The 18,373-nt window shown below is 37.2% G+C and overlaps 2 protein-coding genes across 2 annotated transcripts; both read left to right on the forward strand.

Moving 5' to 3' along the window:
- The first annotated feature begins 384 nt into the window (after nucleotides 1–384).
- On the forward strand, nucleotides 385–4,357 carry LOC147852963 (uncharacterized). The gene is made up of 3 exons (XM_087332771.1): nucleotides 385–737; nucleotides 3,443–3,680; nucleotides 4,016–4,357. The coding sequence occupies exons 1-3, from the start codon at nucleotides 495–497 to the stop codon at nucleotides 4,153–4,155; spliced, it is 621 nt and encodes a 206-aa protein (XP_087188897.1). The 5' UTR covers nucleotides 385–494; the 3' UTR covers nucleotides 4,156–4,357.
- Nucleotides 4,358–13,491: 9,134 nt separating this feature from the next.
- Nucleotides 13,492–18,166, forward strand: LOC147852964 (uncharacterized). Its single transcript, XM_087333680.1, has 2 exons — nucleotides 13,492–17,142; nucleotides 17,395–18,166. The coding sequence occupies exons 1-2, from the start codon at nucleotides 13,566–13,568 to the stop codon at nucleotides 17,940–17,942; spliced, it is 4,125 nt and encodes a 1,374-aa protein (XP_087189806.1). The 5' UTR covers nucleotides 13,492–13,565; the 3' UTR covers nucleotides 17,943–18,166.
- The last annotated feature ends 207 nt before the right edge of the window (nucleotides 18,167–18,373 follow it).

The raw sequence follows: 18,373 nt of genomic DNA on the forward strand, positions 1-18,373 counted from the left end.
TTATGGTCAAGATACGTTTTACATCAGGACCACGGGCCAGGGCCGGCATCGAAAACCCATTTGATCTCCTGCTTCTTTTCGACAGGCTCGGATGGAAATGAAACTAAAAGGTATAGAAATACATTACACCATAAAGAGATCTTTTGTACAACGGTACAAGTCTTTTATTATCTATGTTTATTTTCGATGATTAGATACACATCCCGGAAGACTTTAATACATCTTTTATGTTCTTTCTCTCTTTCTTTCTCTAATTGTTGACTAAAAATGATTAAGGAATGACATAAAATGAAATTAACCAAAACTGTGGTGGTAATTACAGTCAGTAAGTAATTAATTCATCATCGTTTCCACTAACCAGAGTTAAAACCTCCTAACCCTAGCTCCACTTCTCTCTGCGATCTGGCTATGGCGACTTCATAAAGACAGACAGTACGACCATCATTCTCTCTCTCTCTCTCTCTCTGAAAGAAGACCATTGGGAGCGCATATAAATGGCAGACTCTGAACTGCCACCCGTCGACCTCGTGAAACTTCTGCTCGAGATTCTCGACCACGCCGTCTATGGAAACGGCGTTGGAAATCAGCCACGTGGTCCTCTCTCGTTCATCCATCGGGCCAAAGAATCTCTGAGAACGAAATCTCCACAAATCAAAGAGAGCCTGAGGTTCAATTCTTCCCGGATCGCTCAGTGGGCGCAGGAAGGAGGACCGTGGAGATCTCTTTTTGTCTATGTTGTGAGTGCTCCTTCTCTTCTTCTTCTTCTTTTACCTCATGATTTGAGGCTATATATATATATATATATGTTTTGTGGATATGTCGCGGTCATTTAGATCCTCTGTCCGTATTGATACGGTATAAAAGAATGGACGAATGCATGCTTCTTATATGCGAGGAAAGAGGGGGTAATAGTATGAAAGAGGAAAGAGGAAAGAGGGGGTAATAGTATGAATTTTATGTGGTATCAATTATGGTATATATATATATGATAACGAATGGATGGACGTGTCTTAACAGGAATGAACGCAAATAAGAAATGAGTAAATGTATGCCCCTGCCTACCGATTTGGCAGTTTGGGATGCATTTTGTGGAAATTTGGCTTCTTTGGGTATATTATTTGGATTGATATGATGTACAGGATGAATGAAGGCATGGTTTGGATGTGTTTGTGTATACATGGTGATTATAAGGAATGGATGTATATCTTGCATACAATGATAGGGCATGTATTTTGGCCCAAGGCATGCTTCTTATTTGTATGTTGTGTGTGTACATTGAGGTGGGTATTTAAAATAAATCAGAAGGCATCATGATCCATGGCATGATTCAATGAGACATAAAGAAGAAACATCGAAAATGATGTGTTTTGAGTCCAGATTGTGATATTAAGAAATAGATTAAGGTATCATTCTTAAATGTGCCTGTCATTTATTATGTAAAGACATGGAAATGGAGGTAGTTATTTAAACGTAAGAAGAGATAATCTATTTCCAAGGTGTGATTTAATAGACAGATAAGAGAAAACACATAATATTGAAGACCAAGTAGGATAATGAGTGTACAGCTTCTGGGATATTGCAGATAGACAAGAAGAAGGTCATGCTGTGCTTTTTATCTAGGCAAATAAAATCCATATTGTGCTTCAAGAGGTTGTAATATGTAAAACATCTAATTATTGATCCAAGAACTACTACTTTCAGCAGTTTCATTCTATCATATTCAATTTTTTAGATAAAAGAAATCACCAAGTTATCATGTTTTGGTATCTTATTTTGACTTTACTGGAACAAGCAATATTCAGATGATTTGCATGTTTGTTAGTTTAATGGGGTTGTTTATTGAATATATATTCTTACATTATTGCGTGTATATATATGCATAATTAGGGGTGTGCATATTTTTGTTTGTACATTATTTTGTGTGTGTGTGCACGCTTTTATACTCTGAATATGTTTTTTAAAAGAAATTTCTGTTATTTATTGCACCGCTCTTGATGGTTGTCTTCTCATCATGATTCCGAAGACTAAAGAGTGACAGCAATAGTCTATATGGATGTTGATATACCCATTTGGCATTGGTTATTTGTTGGCAATATTCAGATGAAGTTATTATTGTGCGTGTGTGCATACTTTTACACTCTGAATATGTTTTTTAAAAGAACTTTCTGCATACCCCTTTGGCATTAGTTATATGAGTAGGGATGCCATAGTATCTATTCAACACATACACGGTGCTCTGGCAAAACAGTGCTAATTGAAATAATGTAGATTCACACTTAAATTTCTCTAGTGTGGTTACACAACCTATTCTTGTCTTAAAATGGTAATTTTTATTTCTGCTAGATCATTGTCTGTGTAAGCAGCTTGATTTCCTCATTAAGGTTCTCTTTTGAGACAACATGGGTTGTTAGCTATTAGGACTTCATAGCTACACTGATAGGGGGTTGTGCATACTCCAGATTTTTCTTTTACCTCCTTACCTACTTTCGTTCTCGTTTGTGCTTTCTTTAATGCTCACTTTTTTGTTTCAGTTTATATCATAACAAGTGATAGCTTCTGCCACCTATTTATTATATTCCCTTATTCCCTTATTTCATTTTTCATTGTTTTTATTTATTTATTTGTTATCTTTCTTCCCTATCAGAGATTGCTTACATTGTTTTTTGTCCGTCTGTGGATCCTGGTCTTCCTGTGGTTTCATGAAATATCCCCTGTGAGTGAAGGGATTTTGGTGTTGTGGTGAATAAAGTAGAGGTTGTAGTGAAAGATTGTGGTCACTGACATTATTAGCTGTGTACTATTGTTGTTGATATCATAATGCAACAAGAACCTACTTTAAAGAGCTTGTTGACCATGGCATACAAGGACTATGTTTGAAATTGCCACTAATCCCTAACCTACACTCAACTGGATAAATTTGAAGATTTATAATGATAGATCGGAAATTGTTAGGAGGCAGGTTGCAAAAAGGTGGCAAATGTATTTGCAGTTGCTTGGGAGAAATTGCAGATGAATTGTGGTCGTTTAATTTTTAATATAGTGTAGTAATTACAGATAAGAGTTTTGTACATGATTATTTAATGATGTGTGTCCACTTAAAAGGCAGTACAGTAGAATCTATTTTGAAAATTTCCTTGACTATATTTAGTGTGATATTATAAGCATATAAGAATGTGCTGCTACTGGAGTTTAGAGTGTTTTCCAAGCTAGTTTACACCAAATTAGGAAACATCTATCAGTGACCATTGTTACGTTCTGGATGGGGTCTCAGATGATAGATATTGTCTTCTGTTAAGAGAATGGGCATATTAATAAGCAATAAAATACTCCTTTTGAGGTTACCAGATGATGAAGACTTAATGTTGGTTAAATTATGTGATATTGCTAAACAAATTATTTAAAGTATGGTCACTGTTCTGAATTTTGATGAGTGCTATTGTAGGTTGGAATAGTGTTGCTGTTGGGTCTTGCTGGATTTGCTGTTTTTATGCTTTTCTTTCTTATAGCAACAGTGAACGCGGTTGCGATTGGTTTTCTCGGTTCTGTTGCATCAGTGGGAGCATTTGCTTCACTCTTTTTCATATCTCTTATTTGTATCTACATCGGGGCTATCATCATAGCAGTTCTTAGCATTTCAACTATTACATTTGTATGTGTTTGTGCCGCGCTGATAGCTGCAGGTTAGTATCCTTCTCTCAATAATGACAAGTCTTTGGGTTTCTTCAACACTGTTTACCTCTATTAACACAGTTTTAGATTATTTGTTTAAACAGTACTAATTTGGGATTGTGATGTATGACATGCCATAAATATAGAATTTCCAAACTTTCATTACTGGATGTATTTAGAATTTAGGAATCAAGATTCACCTTTTGATATGACAGATAATACTTCTAAGTTACTTCCAAGTATATTTCTCCTCTAGGGAATTTTGAAATTCCTAAAATTTTCTAATATATGATGATTTTTTTCAGTTGGAAGGCTTTTTAACCTTTTAAAGCTATGGCTTTTGTAGGATGGATTGTTTTCTTATGGCTAGTTTGGGAAGGAGCAAAGAAAGCAATTGATCTTCTCAAAACTTCCTGCCTTTTTTCTTTGGATACCCTCACTTCTATGTCTACAAATGTGTCAAAGTGCTATGAGAAGAAGGATTAATGATCTGTGTATAGATGGAATATATTAAGAGTGGGCCAAAACTTCCTGCGTATCCTTTGTATTGTGTAATAATATCCTGAATTATGGCCATTTCTTGGTTTTTTGAGTAACGACAATGCTCCCACCCTGTAATTTACCATGTGAGAATAGAATTTTTTCAACTAATTATCAGGGTCTGACATGAATAATCTAATTTTTTGAATTTGTTCTATTATACATGCTTTTGAGTAAGTACTAGGCTTTTTGTTCTGAGTTTTCTGCGAGTATATGGGTTTCTGTGGGAAGATAGGGGAATTTGTCTTTAACCAATCTTTTTAAGTTTTCAGAAAAGAGCTGTTGGAATGCCATCTTTCACCAAAATTTTAATTTAAGATACCTGGGGTGTTTTCAATCTTGATCCAGTTCATAATGCAATGGCAAAATCCCTTTTTTCTTCTTTTCATTCCTTTCATGTTTATTGCCTATGTGATACTTGGGCTTGATGAAGAGGACCATTATGCATATCATATGGATAAATATGTAGCATATACCTTATGCTTAATATTGAAAATTGCGGAGCAGTGACTGGTCAGTCATTCCGTTCCTAGTGGTTTGGAATCTACTTGTTTTTTAATGTATATCATAAATTGCAAAGTACATGACTGGTCAGGGGTTCCGTTGCTAGTTGTTGGATGCAGCAGACCAAGTCATTGATGGTTATTGAAATGCTTTGTACTTTTCTCATGAATGCTATTGAAAGAGAAAGTTACGCAGGTAAAACATTTGTGTCTATTAAAGCTAATGAGACTCTATAATTTATTGGCATTAGTGAAGTGAATAAAATGGGAGGAGTGTGCATGTTTGTTTGAAGAGAGAACTATGTAGAGAGCTCTAGTTTTCTGAGCATCACAATTTAAACGCATACAAAGCGTGTTTACCCAATATGCTAATTTTGGTTATGTGTTTTTACTAATAGACATCAACCGCATGAATCAGAAGTAAATCATCAGCAGCCGCCAAATTGTTATTATTAAGTACAATAACTTGATCAATATCAGTGTATGGTTGAGTTGGTGTAATTGATCTTTGGTAATTTAAATAATAAATAGCAAATTGTAGATGATGTACCAATAGAATAAAAATTGAACAATAACCAACAAACAGGGATCTATCAAATATACATTGATGCATTAACTTCTATTAGTAATTGCTATTTGGAAAAGCAATCTTGTCTTGTAGACGATATGCAAGTCGATGTAGCTCAAGATAATTTCTATATCAAGTCTTTGTGTCCAAAGGTGTAACTACATGTCTAGATGTCAAAGGCCCACTTCAATGTAGAAACTTGTTGAAGCAAGAACCATAGTTTTGTCTCTAATTTAGATAATGATATAATGTAATGGTTTATGTTGTGTAGTGACTTGACGTCTAATGGTATTCATACATGGGTAGTATCATTATGTTTATCAACAAGTAAACATGACGATGATTATTCAATTAAACATACAAGGTGATCTAGCTAAGTAGTGGCATTATATTCATCGAATGAGTAACTGAAGTTTCTTTATAATGGATGCAAAATATGTGCTCCTTTGTACATTGCCAAATATTTTTTTATTTTGTACAATCCTATGCACAAGTAATTGGTCATGCACAAGTAATTGGTCATGCATTCATGCACGATCATTCACACATTATTCATCACTTCCTTGGGGATGGAATTTTTAACCAATAGTAGTGTTTGCCCATTTGTCCATGGTTTGATGCTACATTTTTGGAGCTATAAAACACAAATATTGATCACTTTCCTTGATGGTGGAGGATTAAAATTATAGTTTTTGTGTCCTTGGGTGTCAAAACAAAAAGTGAAGCGTGTAATGCATAGCCATTCACACACTCTCTCTCTTTCTTTTCCCCAAAAAACACTACTTTGCATTAGTTAGCAAATAGAATACAGCAGAGTATACATCAATTTCATCTCTAAGTCTCTTATATAACCTAGTTTGTTATGGCATCCATGCCATCAAAACAAGATTCTTTTGTTGTGGGAAAGCTATAGAGGAGCAAGTCACCATCAAGACAAGTCCTAGAATCCTTTCAATGTGGAAAACTACATATACTTCATAGGAGCAAGAGGGTAAATGCAAGAAGTTTTTAATAAAAAATAATGAGGGATAAACCCAAAATACTATCAATGAGGTAAATGTGGTTGCACAAAACAAGCTCCTTGGCATGTGTGTGTATGTGTGCGCGCACGCACGTGCACACACACACACACACACGGGCACATGTAGCAGGCATGATAAAACCAAGTTGAGATTTTTTCATCATTCTTCTTAAGTTTATTTTTCTGGTTTTGTATTGGTATTGTTGTTGGCAAGGCGGGTGTAATAATGAAGCAAGCCTAAATTGGAGCAATGTCATGTTGCTCATGAACAATTTTTCAAAGTTCAATTTTGTTCCATGGTACATGAATGCAAGCTTTAAGAGCATGATTGAGTTTGGGTCAACCATATACACTTAATATTTGTATAACTACCACCACAAATATTTCAAATTAAGCATAAATGTTCATGTGTTTAGCTAAAAGAAAGTCATGTATTTTCATGGCATCAAACGACCTCTCAAAGCATAGTAGGAACCCATTGTGAAAGTAGACTATGCTACCATGCTTGCATCAACTTTTTCATGCTATCTTTCCAATACACTTCAATTTTATTAAGAAATAGATTACCATTCTTTGTTACTTCAATTTTATCAAGTAAACTCATCAATTGACTAGGAGGGTGTTTCGTTATCCATTTGAGTTCGTAATACCCTTGTTTATGATAAACATGATTAGATTGCAAAGGTAAAGCAATGATAGGCATATTGGGTTCTATGTTGGCTGGGCATTGATATACTTCCTAATCTTGAGGAAATTCATCACAATACACGGAAATCTAAACCTATTGAGTGTCAAATTGGGCAATGAACATAAAAAAAGTGATCGCCATCATAATGCCAAGCAAGTACTGGAGGGGAAATGTGTTTGTAAGGCTGTATTCACTAAATTGTCTATAAGATATTTGAGATTGCCAGCTAGAAATATTTATAAGGGGAAGAAAGTTGAAGTAAGGTCTACAAAGGTGGTGTTTTGTTGGAATTTCCTATTAATTAAAGTGTTTTTTCTTAGAACTTCCAATTATTTAATGCATAGAAAGGAAACTTGGCCCTAGCATGAAGTGGAATCTACAAAGATAATGAACACATTCTGTGTGATCTTGAGTTGACTCCAAACGCTTCGTCGTTATTGTGTCTCACACTTATTGGTCATGCACCACTATTGCATACATATTTTAATGGGGAAAAGATAAAAGCATATTAATTTAAGGGTTCCAAGGAGGCCAAAAGGTAAGACCCTTTGAATGAAATAAAGCAGGTACCTATGTCAATGAAGTTTCTCAATTCTACAACCGTTTGTAAGTTGTGACAACAATATTTTGAAACCTCCAGCAAAATGAATTTGCAATTCAGAGGCTCATTGAACACTCCACATAGAAATGCATAAGAATAAAATCGTTTTGTGCAAACATTTGAAGAAAAATCATATTGGGAAGGCACCTAATACATAGATTCAAAGGCGTCAACTACAAAAAAGTTGGACAACAAATAAATGGAAATGAGACAAGTCATGCACCTGTATTATTTATAGATATTTGTTTATTAAGGGATTATTGCTTTTCCCAAGGAGTGAAAAAGAGTTATGTGTGTTCCGTGATATCGATAAACTTGACTCATCTCTACATTTACATAGTTTTGAAGTTTGAACCAATACCAATATAATGTGGCTAGGAGAACCAAATATCATAATGATGATGATCATGTGGAATTATGAAGCAACGTTTTGGTAAGTTGACTCACATTAGGGTAAGGACAAAGGGTATGCAAATGTTTCTAATTGGGATACTTGAAGATAGATTTAATTAGGACTGATCAAGTAAGGACTTGAGTTCATGGAAATATAGTTGCGTGCATTGATTGTTGAGGAGGCATTTAAGCCTAACCAATCCTTGGGTGTGCTTTGATTGTGTCTATAGATCGTAGTCTAATTAAAATGTCATAAACATAAGCGCCAACAGAAGCAATACCATCATCATAAGAAAGATGATATGAGCATGAAACCTTTCCTCATAAGATTGTGATAGTACGAAATCATGGAAATCTAGAATTACATTCCTAAGGCTCCACAAACTAGTAACTAGTATTGGTCAAGTTCAATTAAAAAACCACATTATGTGATTTTGTTGATTAGAGTGATATGTTCACACATTGAGTAGAAGTTTAAAAGCTTGAACTAGTCCTAATCACACACTCACCACAATAAAGTTGTCGTCGAAATTCAAATAATGACAGAAAAGAAAAATATGAATTCAGTTTGCTCTCTATGAAGTAAATCATAATGTTAGAGTATTATTATAAAATAAAAAGAACCCCCTACATATACCCATGCTCCCCCAAAAAGCATTGTTCTCTTGGTCTCTCTTAGATCGCAATTGAGTCTTCTGGTGGATGTTAAAAAGATATCTATCTCTATATATTTTCTCTTTTCCTCTAAAAAAAGTGCAAATTTATAGTAATTGCTTTTCTTCATGTCGCTATGGATTTTATTCATTTTTCCCTCCAGTGTATTATGATAATAAAGAAGTAGCGGAAATCCCTATAGTTCACATACTTCATCACTTAGCAAGGACATTACATTTTGATGCAATATTTTGGGAGAAAATCACTCACTTTTTGGAATCTATAGAGAATGACAATCACATTTACGATAAGTTTGTGCATGGAAGATTGCTAGAGAAGGGTAATGTGCTTGGCAATGCTTTGATGGCGCACTTCATCACTTAGCAAGCACATTACATTTTGATGCAAAAATTTGAGAGAAAATCACTCACTTGTTGGGATCCATAGAGAATGACAATCACATTTATAATAAGTTTGTGCATTGAAATTTGCTAGAGAAGGGTAGTGTGCTTGGCAATGCTTTGACAGCTGTGCATGCGAAATGTGTCTCACTTGCAAAAGCACAAGAGGTGCTCGAAGAGTTTCCCTTTGAACTTAGTTTGTCCATTTGCTATAGTTTTAGGATATGCCCATAGTTATCTATGAAGCATTTAATTATTTGGAATGCATTGGAAGCTGAGGATCATGTTTTCGGATGTAAGACTTGCGATGTTCTCAGTGCATGCATTATGAAGGAGAAGGTATAAAATATTGCTAATCTACAAAATAGATGCACGATATCATGTTGATATGCATTGGGCTCATTGGCTTTGAGATATTTTAATGCCTCTATTATTCTTGGAAAATAATTACATTGCAACAATGACAATGTTTTTTGCCATCAACCATAGTTTTCAAAGAGTGGGGCTAGTAGATTGACTCAATGATTGCCACCTAATTGACCCAACTGAATGTGCATCATTGGTATTGCATTATGACACGATTGCCATATCTTTTATGGTTATTAACTGAAGAGAGTCTGGGTTTGACATAAAGAACTCTCAAAATGTTTTTCCGAATCCTTAAGATGGAAGGGTTTGTAATAGTTAGGATTGCAAGTCCAATTTGAATGGTCGTAATTGTTAATGGTGAAGTTTGAACTTCGACATATGATCATTGTCGAGTGAGAAAGTACATGTGGACAACAAAGTTTGCTAATACTACTTGATTAGCATAATATATGTAGCAGAGAAAAATGCATAAAATAACCGTGTAAAAAAAACAATGACCAAGATTTTGCATTTTTCGAGAATGTGAGAAGAAGAGTAGAGAGAGAAGTGCTTTGAGGGAGTGTGTTTTGATTGTTTCCTAGGAAACTACATATATATTAAACGAATGTGTGTTGGTCTAATGATAAAGTTTATGCTTCTTTTTTCTTAAGGTCGTGGATCCAATACCAAAAGTAATGGATTTAATGTTTTGTTCATTGTTTATGAGTTTTAGGAATCATGATTCATGTCGTGTCACTTACTCGTCTTTTTTTCTTTTTTTGTTTGAGGTAGGAAGAATCCCCATTATAATAGACAAAGGTGCTCACGGTGGGAGACCTCTCAAAGGACTAATAGTAGGCATCAAGACACACGTGTGTTTGTGTGACCATGCATAGTCAAATATTAAGGCTTGTAAATAATGTGAGCTTGCATCCTTGCACATAATACCATATCCTTGAGGCATTCAATATATTCCTTGCAAAGAGCACATAACCTAGTATAAACGTAGAGATATCTCATGCCAACAAAGACCCAAGGGGGGTTCTTCTCCTGAACTTGAAATAACCTTAAAAAGTCGTGGTGGTAGATATATTCCTTGCAAAGAACACAACCTAGTATAAACATAGAGTTATCTCGTGCCAAGAAAGGCCCAAGGGGGTTCTTGTCCTTAACTTGAAGTAACCTTAAAAAGTCGTGGTGGTAGTTGTCAGAAAGAATGTAATGACAAGGGAGAGAGAAGAGGCGAGGAAAAGCGTTGTGTGCAAGAGCAATAAGGACACAAACATTACTTAGGACACTATTAATTTACCGCTTTACATGTAATTAGTGTGTGATGAATAGCTTGTAACCTAAGGGTAAGCATGGTCAAATAACATAGTGAGGACTTGCGAAAGAGATAAAGAGAGGTTGAAGTTGTCCACGGAAGCACCTCACTTTAAGGAGTTTTGTTATGATTATGTGTTTACAAGATATAGAGAGGAAACATGCTATACAACAGTCATCATGCTAAGCCTCGTTTGCAAAACAAACATAGTCATTGACCAACCATTGCCTCTGATTGGTGGTGTGAAGTTGTGAACATTTGATGACCCACACCAAACACTCTTACTCCTAAACAATGGCCCAAGAAATCCACTTTATGTAACATTTTAAAAAAACAATACCTTATAAAAGACAAGTTAATTGTAATAGCAACATGTCATTGTCACGTTTTAAAAATACAAAGAACACGAGTCTTGTGAATGTTACTTTCTCTAATGTCCACTTGCATAGAAACTCCAACAATTCATTTACATATGAATGGAGTCAATCACCAGTTAATGTGATAAGATTTACGTGTGTGAAGGAACCAAAATACCATTGGATTCACGACGATGCTCTTAGCATACTTCTTACAACTATATCTACACCACAATTCTCTTAATTTTTGAATGTAATGGTTAATATGAAAAAGGTAGAATTTAAGAATTTGAGACTCACAAAGATGCTCCAAGGCCTTCCATTTCATACAGCCCCAATGCCCCAAGATTCATTAGAAGGGATATTTCCACGAGTCTTCGAACATATGGAGATCATATAATTTACAAACGGGTTTAAACATCAATGATGTATCCCTTGTGAACCACATATTTTTTGTCATGTATATCGTGCTTTACAACAACCATGGTCATACATATTGAAAGGAAAAAGACAATAGAGTTCAAACATAAAGTCAAAAACTTACAAAGGAAATTTATCTATTTCCATTATTATTTTGGAAGCTGTTGTACATTCAATTTTTTATAGACCTCGAATGCAAACTACACACAACCTACATATTTTCATACACTCAACATTTGTTCGTGAGAGTGGCATGCATTAATTTCTCTTCTAGAACCCCTTATTTTCAACTGAAGCATGCTTGGAAGTTCGAATGGTTATTTCTTCTAGCATGCATATTTTTCTTGTAGATTAAGTAAATGTAAAAGAGAACATAACCTTGCATGACTTAGAAGGGACAAACCTCCATCACATACGCACCACTTAAAAGTGAGCTCTAGGAATTGCTCATGAGAGATGCAAGGAAACGATAGAGTTTTGGATGGTTACTTACACATCATCGATTTTGTCACAATTATGGTCTCTTTGTCACGACTCACAAGTAAAACCAATGGTGGTTCTTGTATTGCACCCATGAATAAATTCACATTTTAACAATTTAGTGTTTTTGGTGTGTGTGTGAAAAGTTGTAAATCGCAACAATGTAGAGTTCTAGAAAATGATCTATCACTCTTTTTCTTTACATTTTACACTTTGTATCTCCACCAATAAGCATCCAACGCTACCCACGAAATGGTGGGGTTAACTATAGAAAATAGTCTTCTTTCTTTTCTCCCCTCCACCTAATTTTCACACGCTCTCTTGAAAATGCAATGGACAAACACATTTCTTATATCTCCTAGATATGAATCTGACCTTGGACCAAACACTCTAATTGATGCTTTTATACGGTGGTTCATCATGCAAATTTGGGTTGATTATGACTAGGAGATAACATATAACAAGCTTGCAACTTGCATCCGCAATCAATTCTTGTGAGAAATTGATTCGTTCACATTACCTTTTCAATGAACAATGGTTGGCCTGTGAAAAATGTATCTAACAAAGTAATGTATTCGAAGAGAGAAAGAGAGAGGTTTACTCTCTTATGGGTTGCCACTTGCATGCATGTGGCCATACCAACCACTCCTTCGGGGCTGAAGAGCTAATAGATGTCCTTGTAATCCTCGAAGAGCATGTACAATACACTACACGGTTCTCTCAAGCTTCCACAAGGTGTGATTCGCATGGCCCAAGGCTATCAACTAGCTCGGCCATTGGCAACTACAAAAGGCCATGCAACTAGGTATGTGTGAAAGTGGGGTGGGATGGAAGATGAACGAAGCCTAAGAAAACCTGTTACGGAAGGTTCCGGAGAAGGAGAGATTTGGTGTGTATCGGAAAGAGCTTACAAAGAGAAGAACGGATAAAGATTGAGCTTATTATGATGGTGTGTGTGTGTGTATGGAGAGAAGAATGGATATAGATTGAGGAAGCCGGGAGCACAGAAGAGAAGACATGAAATAAAAGTAAGTTAAAGTTATGGCTGGGAAAACAAAGGGAGAGAAGTTTTTTGAACTAAAAAGATCTTCTTCTTCTTCTTCTTCTTAAGTTTCTTCTTTTGCTTTGTGTTGTGATGATTTCAGTTCTCTTAATCTTCATATTATTTATGTTTTATAATTTATTCAATGAAAGTGGAGACAAGGGCCCATTTAGACCACTAACGTTGACTGGGCTAATCACCCGGTCCTGCAACCGTTGACTATTATTTGATCACCGGCCGCAGCCGGTAACCGGTAAAATTCCCAAAGAAATAAAACAAAAAAGGTAAAAAAAAAAGGCAAAAAGAGAAATAAAGGGTTTTTATTTTTTTGTGTGGAAAATTAAAGATAGAAGAAACCAGGCACTTTCTTCTTCTTCTTCTTCTCTTCTTCTTCTCCATAAGGGAAAAATGGGGCCTCTGGCTATGGTGTCTTGAAGCTCTGTCTCTTCTCTCTCTCTCTCTCTCTCTCTCTCTCTCTCTCTCTCTCTCTGACTATACCTGTAGCTATGGCTTCTTAATTCTCTAAATCCATTCCCCTCCCTCCCTCCTTCTTTTATATGGAGTCTTCCAACAGTAGCCCCTCTCATAGCTTCAAAGAAAAACCTCGCAGCCGCCATGGTGACCCCGGAGCTCGCCCCAAAATCCTTCTTTCTGCAGAAAAGCAAGATCTGGGCAACCGAGATCTGGCCAGGAGAAGCTATGGAGCCCCCAATGACTCCCCTGTCTCTGCCTCGCCTTCCAGACACAGATCTGCGAGGATCGTATTCTCGCCTTCACGGAATCTGGACCGGGGTCCTGTTAAAGATTCCTCCGCTGCCCGAGATTCAGGCAAAGACCCTTCGGTTGTGCGGGATTCTGCCAAAGATTCGTCCATTGCCCGAGATCCTGTCAAAGATCCTCCCGTTTCCAGGGATTCCGTCAAAGATCTCTCTGTTTCTCGAGATTCTGTCCGAGAAGCTGCCGAGAAAGGTTCCTCCTCTTGCGATGAAGATATTCCTTCACGTAGGAGCTTTGGTTTCCCAAAGAGAGAATGCAGAATTAGGTCAAGCAGCTCGGACAGAGGAGATGGTGCTTCTTTGAGAGGCAGTTTAGACAGAAGAGATGGGTCTTCTTTAAGAGGCGGCTTGGAGAGAGATGGGTCTTCAAGAGGTGGTTTAGAGAGAGATGGTGCTTTACGAGCCTCTCCCAGAAAAGAATTTGGACATGAGAGGGAGGTCAGAATGAGAAGATTATCTCCTAAGCCGAAAGATTACATGGATAAGCATCGCCAAAAAGATTATCTCCCATGCCGAAAGGTTATGTCTATCATGAAAGATAGAGATTCTGCAGATCTGGATGATATGGATGTTTCTTCTTCACCTAAGCCCAGATTTGGGTCTGTTAACGAGGAAGATGGGTATAAAGAACAAGGATTTACCTCTAGTGAAAATGGTATCAGGCCTCGGAACAAAGTTGTTTCAAGCACTAGATCTTGTGGAACAGGGGATGTTGCTATTGAAGAAGAAGCTAGCGATTCTCATGAAGAAATGAAAATAGAGAGAAGTCCTCCTATTGGTTTCTTCCATATCTCGAAAAGGGCTCGATCAGATAGAGATAGAGGAAGGCGTGAAGAGCTTGCTAACAAAGCTTCGCAGCCACATACCTCTAATGAAGAACATGAACAAATAGGCAAGCAGAAGCTTAAACCAGTTGAAAATTCTGACAATGCAGTCCTTACAAAGGGAAAAGGAGGAAAAGAAAGCGATATATGTGTTGAGCTTGGTAATGACGGAAAAACTGATGCAGAATCAACTCTCGGAGCTGCAGATAGTGCAATGGCTGAGGCTAATAATAAGAAACAAAACTCTAACTCCATCTCAAATATTGATGAGAAGAGCGATATGGAAGAAGGTGAACTGGAGCCAAAAGATTCTGATACAGAAAGTCACAAGGAAGTAGATACTACAAATATTACTGAAGAAGCGGCAGTAGGTAAGAGTGAAGAAAGAGAACATGCATCGCCTACTCATGATCTGAAAGCAGAGGAAAATCAAATTGTAAAGGAAAATCAGTCAAGTAAGAGTGATGAGGGAGTGCCGAGAGTTAAGGATGAAAATTCAAAAGGAAAGGAAGATCTCGTGGAATTGCATGCTCTAACATCAGACGATAAGAAACAAGAAGACGAGGGTAATTCAGATGTGAAAGAAACAGAAGATGTGCAATTGCAGTATAAGAACATCACATCATCTGGTAATGAACCACCAGAGATGACCATGAACACAAAAGATGTCCTCACATTTGACCTATTAGATGCAAGCAAGGATACAAAGCCTTGGAATTTGAATGCTGTAGAGACAGCTCATGATTCAGGCAATGAGTTAACATTATCCCTTTTCACCGAAGCAGTTGGGGTCGGAGCACAAGGTGAAAGCTCAGAAAGAAAGGGTAAATCAAAATACCAGCAATCGGAGGAAAATGCCCACACTTTGGGTGGAAATGGCGAGGAATCCAGTCAATATTCTGGACACAAGCAGAAGAAGCTAAAGATAGAACCTCTTCAGCTTTCGTTAGCACTTCCTGGGACATCAGCTGGAGCTGAAGGTTTGGATCCACCAAATTTAGCAGTACTTCCAGAGCCAGAGAGGAGTGTACATTCCCTAACTCACACTCAGACACATACTCAGAATTTCTCCATGTCTCAGACTCACACAAACTCGGACGGATTCACCACATCATTTTCTCAATCTCAGTCATTTCTCCACAACCCAAGTTGTTCTTTGAATTGTACTTCGGTGGAAAACCAAGAGCTTTCATGTGGTGGAAGTAGACAGGTTTCTCAAGGTAATGAGCAAATGTCTCAGAGGAGCTGGCCAGCTGTTAGTGGAAATGATGGAATGCATACACTTACAAGTGTGTCTCAAGAGAGGGGTAGGCATAGGCGTGAAATTCCTCTCTATCAGAGGATTCTACAGAATGGTAATAACATGCATCAAGGTTTTACATCTGTTACTGGAAGCAATAGAAGTTCAGGAAGCAATCATATATCTCAAAGGAGTCGCCAATTTGTGCCAAAAATGCATGATGGACCATCGAGCACTCAAGATCATGACGGGTCTGGAAGACAAATTGTAACGCACAAGGATGCATTAATGGAGAGAGTTCGACAGCAGAAGGCATGGTTTGCTTCGAAACAACAAGCACTGTCTGGACAACAAGGTGGAGGAGAAACAAGTGGTAGGGAGAAGTCAATCGATCCCTCTCCATCGAATGCTCATAGGGCTACATCTCCAGTGAATGATGCTATGATTGGGGAAAGAAATATTCTTGGGGAAAAGATTGGACTGCATGAGATAGCAACCGAACCCGTTGCGATTATGGCACAAAAGTTGCAAGAGTTGCCTGATAGCTTTCTAGAGGGTTTGAAAGGATTGGCAAAGGGGGTGCTCTGTAGCTTTGAGAAACGAGAAGAGTTCGTAACCTTACAAGACATCATCAGGAAAAGACAAGATTTGACAGAGAATATCCTCTTACGTGCACATCGCACACAGCTTGAGATTCTTGTTGCTTTGAAAACAGGAATGCAAGCCTATGTGGAGGAAGGAAACAGGCCACAAACATACAAGGCCCTTATAGATATCTTCTTACAAACCAAATGTCGGAATATTGCATGCCAGCAATCATTGCCAGCCGGCGGATGCGAATGTAGGATTTGCTCAAACAAAACTGGGTTTTGCCACGAGTGTATGTGTGTTGTGTGCGTCAAGTTTGATACAGATAACAACACTTGCCGATGGGTGGGTTGCGATGTTTGTTTGCATTGGTGTCATACAGATTGTGCCTTACGGAAATCTTACATCGCACCTACTGCTAGCGTAGGAGATACAGCTGATGCTACTGAAATGCAATATCGTTGTGTTGCATGTGACCACAAGTCAGAGTTGTTTGGGTTTGTAAAAGAGGTGTTTCAGAAGTGTGCGGAAAGCTGGGGTGCTGAAACGCTTGCGAAGGAGCTAGATTGTGTGCGTAGGATCTTTCATGGAGGTGAAGATATGAGAGGAAAACAGTTGTGTTGGAAGGCAGAGCAACTCCTACAAAGGCTCGAAAACAACATTGATGCAACTGAAGTCTGCAGGAGCATGTTACGGTTCCTTAACGGTAATATTGGTTCTGGAAGTGTATTGCTTTTTCTTCCTTTATTAGTAATAATCCATTATTTTCCAAATGTTATAGCTATAGAAAACATTATTAACAAAATGTAAACAAAAATTGATCTTGATGTTCTTTCTTGGGGTGGGACATACCTATTGAGTATCTACTTAAAGCAAAAATCTTGTTTCCAATGAAGCAATGAAATAATGTTCTGATTGATAATAATATATGTACTCACATGGTTATTGATGCACACAGACGGTAATGCAGAACTTGCTGGAGTACCCAATAAGAAACCTTCTTCATTTAAGGCAAATGATGGTCCTGATCTTGTTGAAAAGACTACTTCTAGTGGTGGTGGTGGCAATGGGAAGAGACATGCTGATAATAATATAGATAAAAGAGCACTTCATAACAAGGATCTACTCCCAGAGGAAAAGAGATCAACGGAATTCCAGGATGATCGAGCTCGGAAAAGAGCTGAAATAGAAGATATTGAGAGTGCGGTAAGAATGAAACAAGCTGAAGCCAATATGTTTCAAATGCGTGCAGATGAAGCTCGCCAAGAAGCAGGGGGTCTTCAGCGAATCATATCAGTAAAGCGTGAAAAAATTGATGAAGAATATGCATGCAAGTATGCGAAGCTTAGGATCAATGAAGTGGAAGAGAGGCGACATAAATGGTTTGAAGAGTTGCAATCACTAGAAAGTGCTCAACATGATTTCCAGAAGATGAAGATTAGAATGGAAGCCGATATAAAGGAGCTTCTTCTAAAAATGGAGTTAGCAAAACGGCAGTTCGCCTAGAAACAAACATTTGCTGACTTCATTTTATTGCTAGCTTTACGACAACTCAGGATTTGGTGAGGCGAATGCTGATGGATGTATATGTATAACACATATATACACGTATAAATCAAGCAAAAAAGCCTCCATACTTTTCAATTGATTCCAATGCTCCACTTTTATGTATCATTTATTTCATTTGAAGGAGATACTGCATGTACAGCCATGAGTAGAATTTTATAATAGATGTGCTTCCAGTCACATATAATATCTTTCGGTTTCCGTAGGCAGTCTATTAAAAAGTCTGATAAACTAGAACATGTTTGGAAATGATTTAAAAAGCATGTAAATATTAGCTGTTTGTCTGACAAGGCGGCATTGGGCGAGAGATTGTCTACTATGTGTTTGACATATGAGGTTTACATATGATGCAGAATTAAGAAATGCTAATG

The sequence above is a fragment of the Azolla caroliniana genome, unplaced genomic scaffold (genome assembly GCF_043228905.1).
Source record: "Azolla caroliniana isolate FFs.n. ecotype wild unplaced genomic scaffold, voAzoCaro1.0.p SCAF_17, whole genome shotgun sequence".
Taxonomy (NCBI): domain Eukaryota; kingdom Viridiplantae; phylum Streptophyta; class Polypodiopsida; order Salviniales; family Salviniaceae; genus Azolla; species Azolla caroliniana.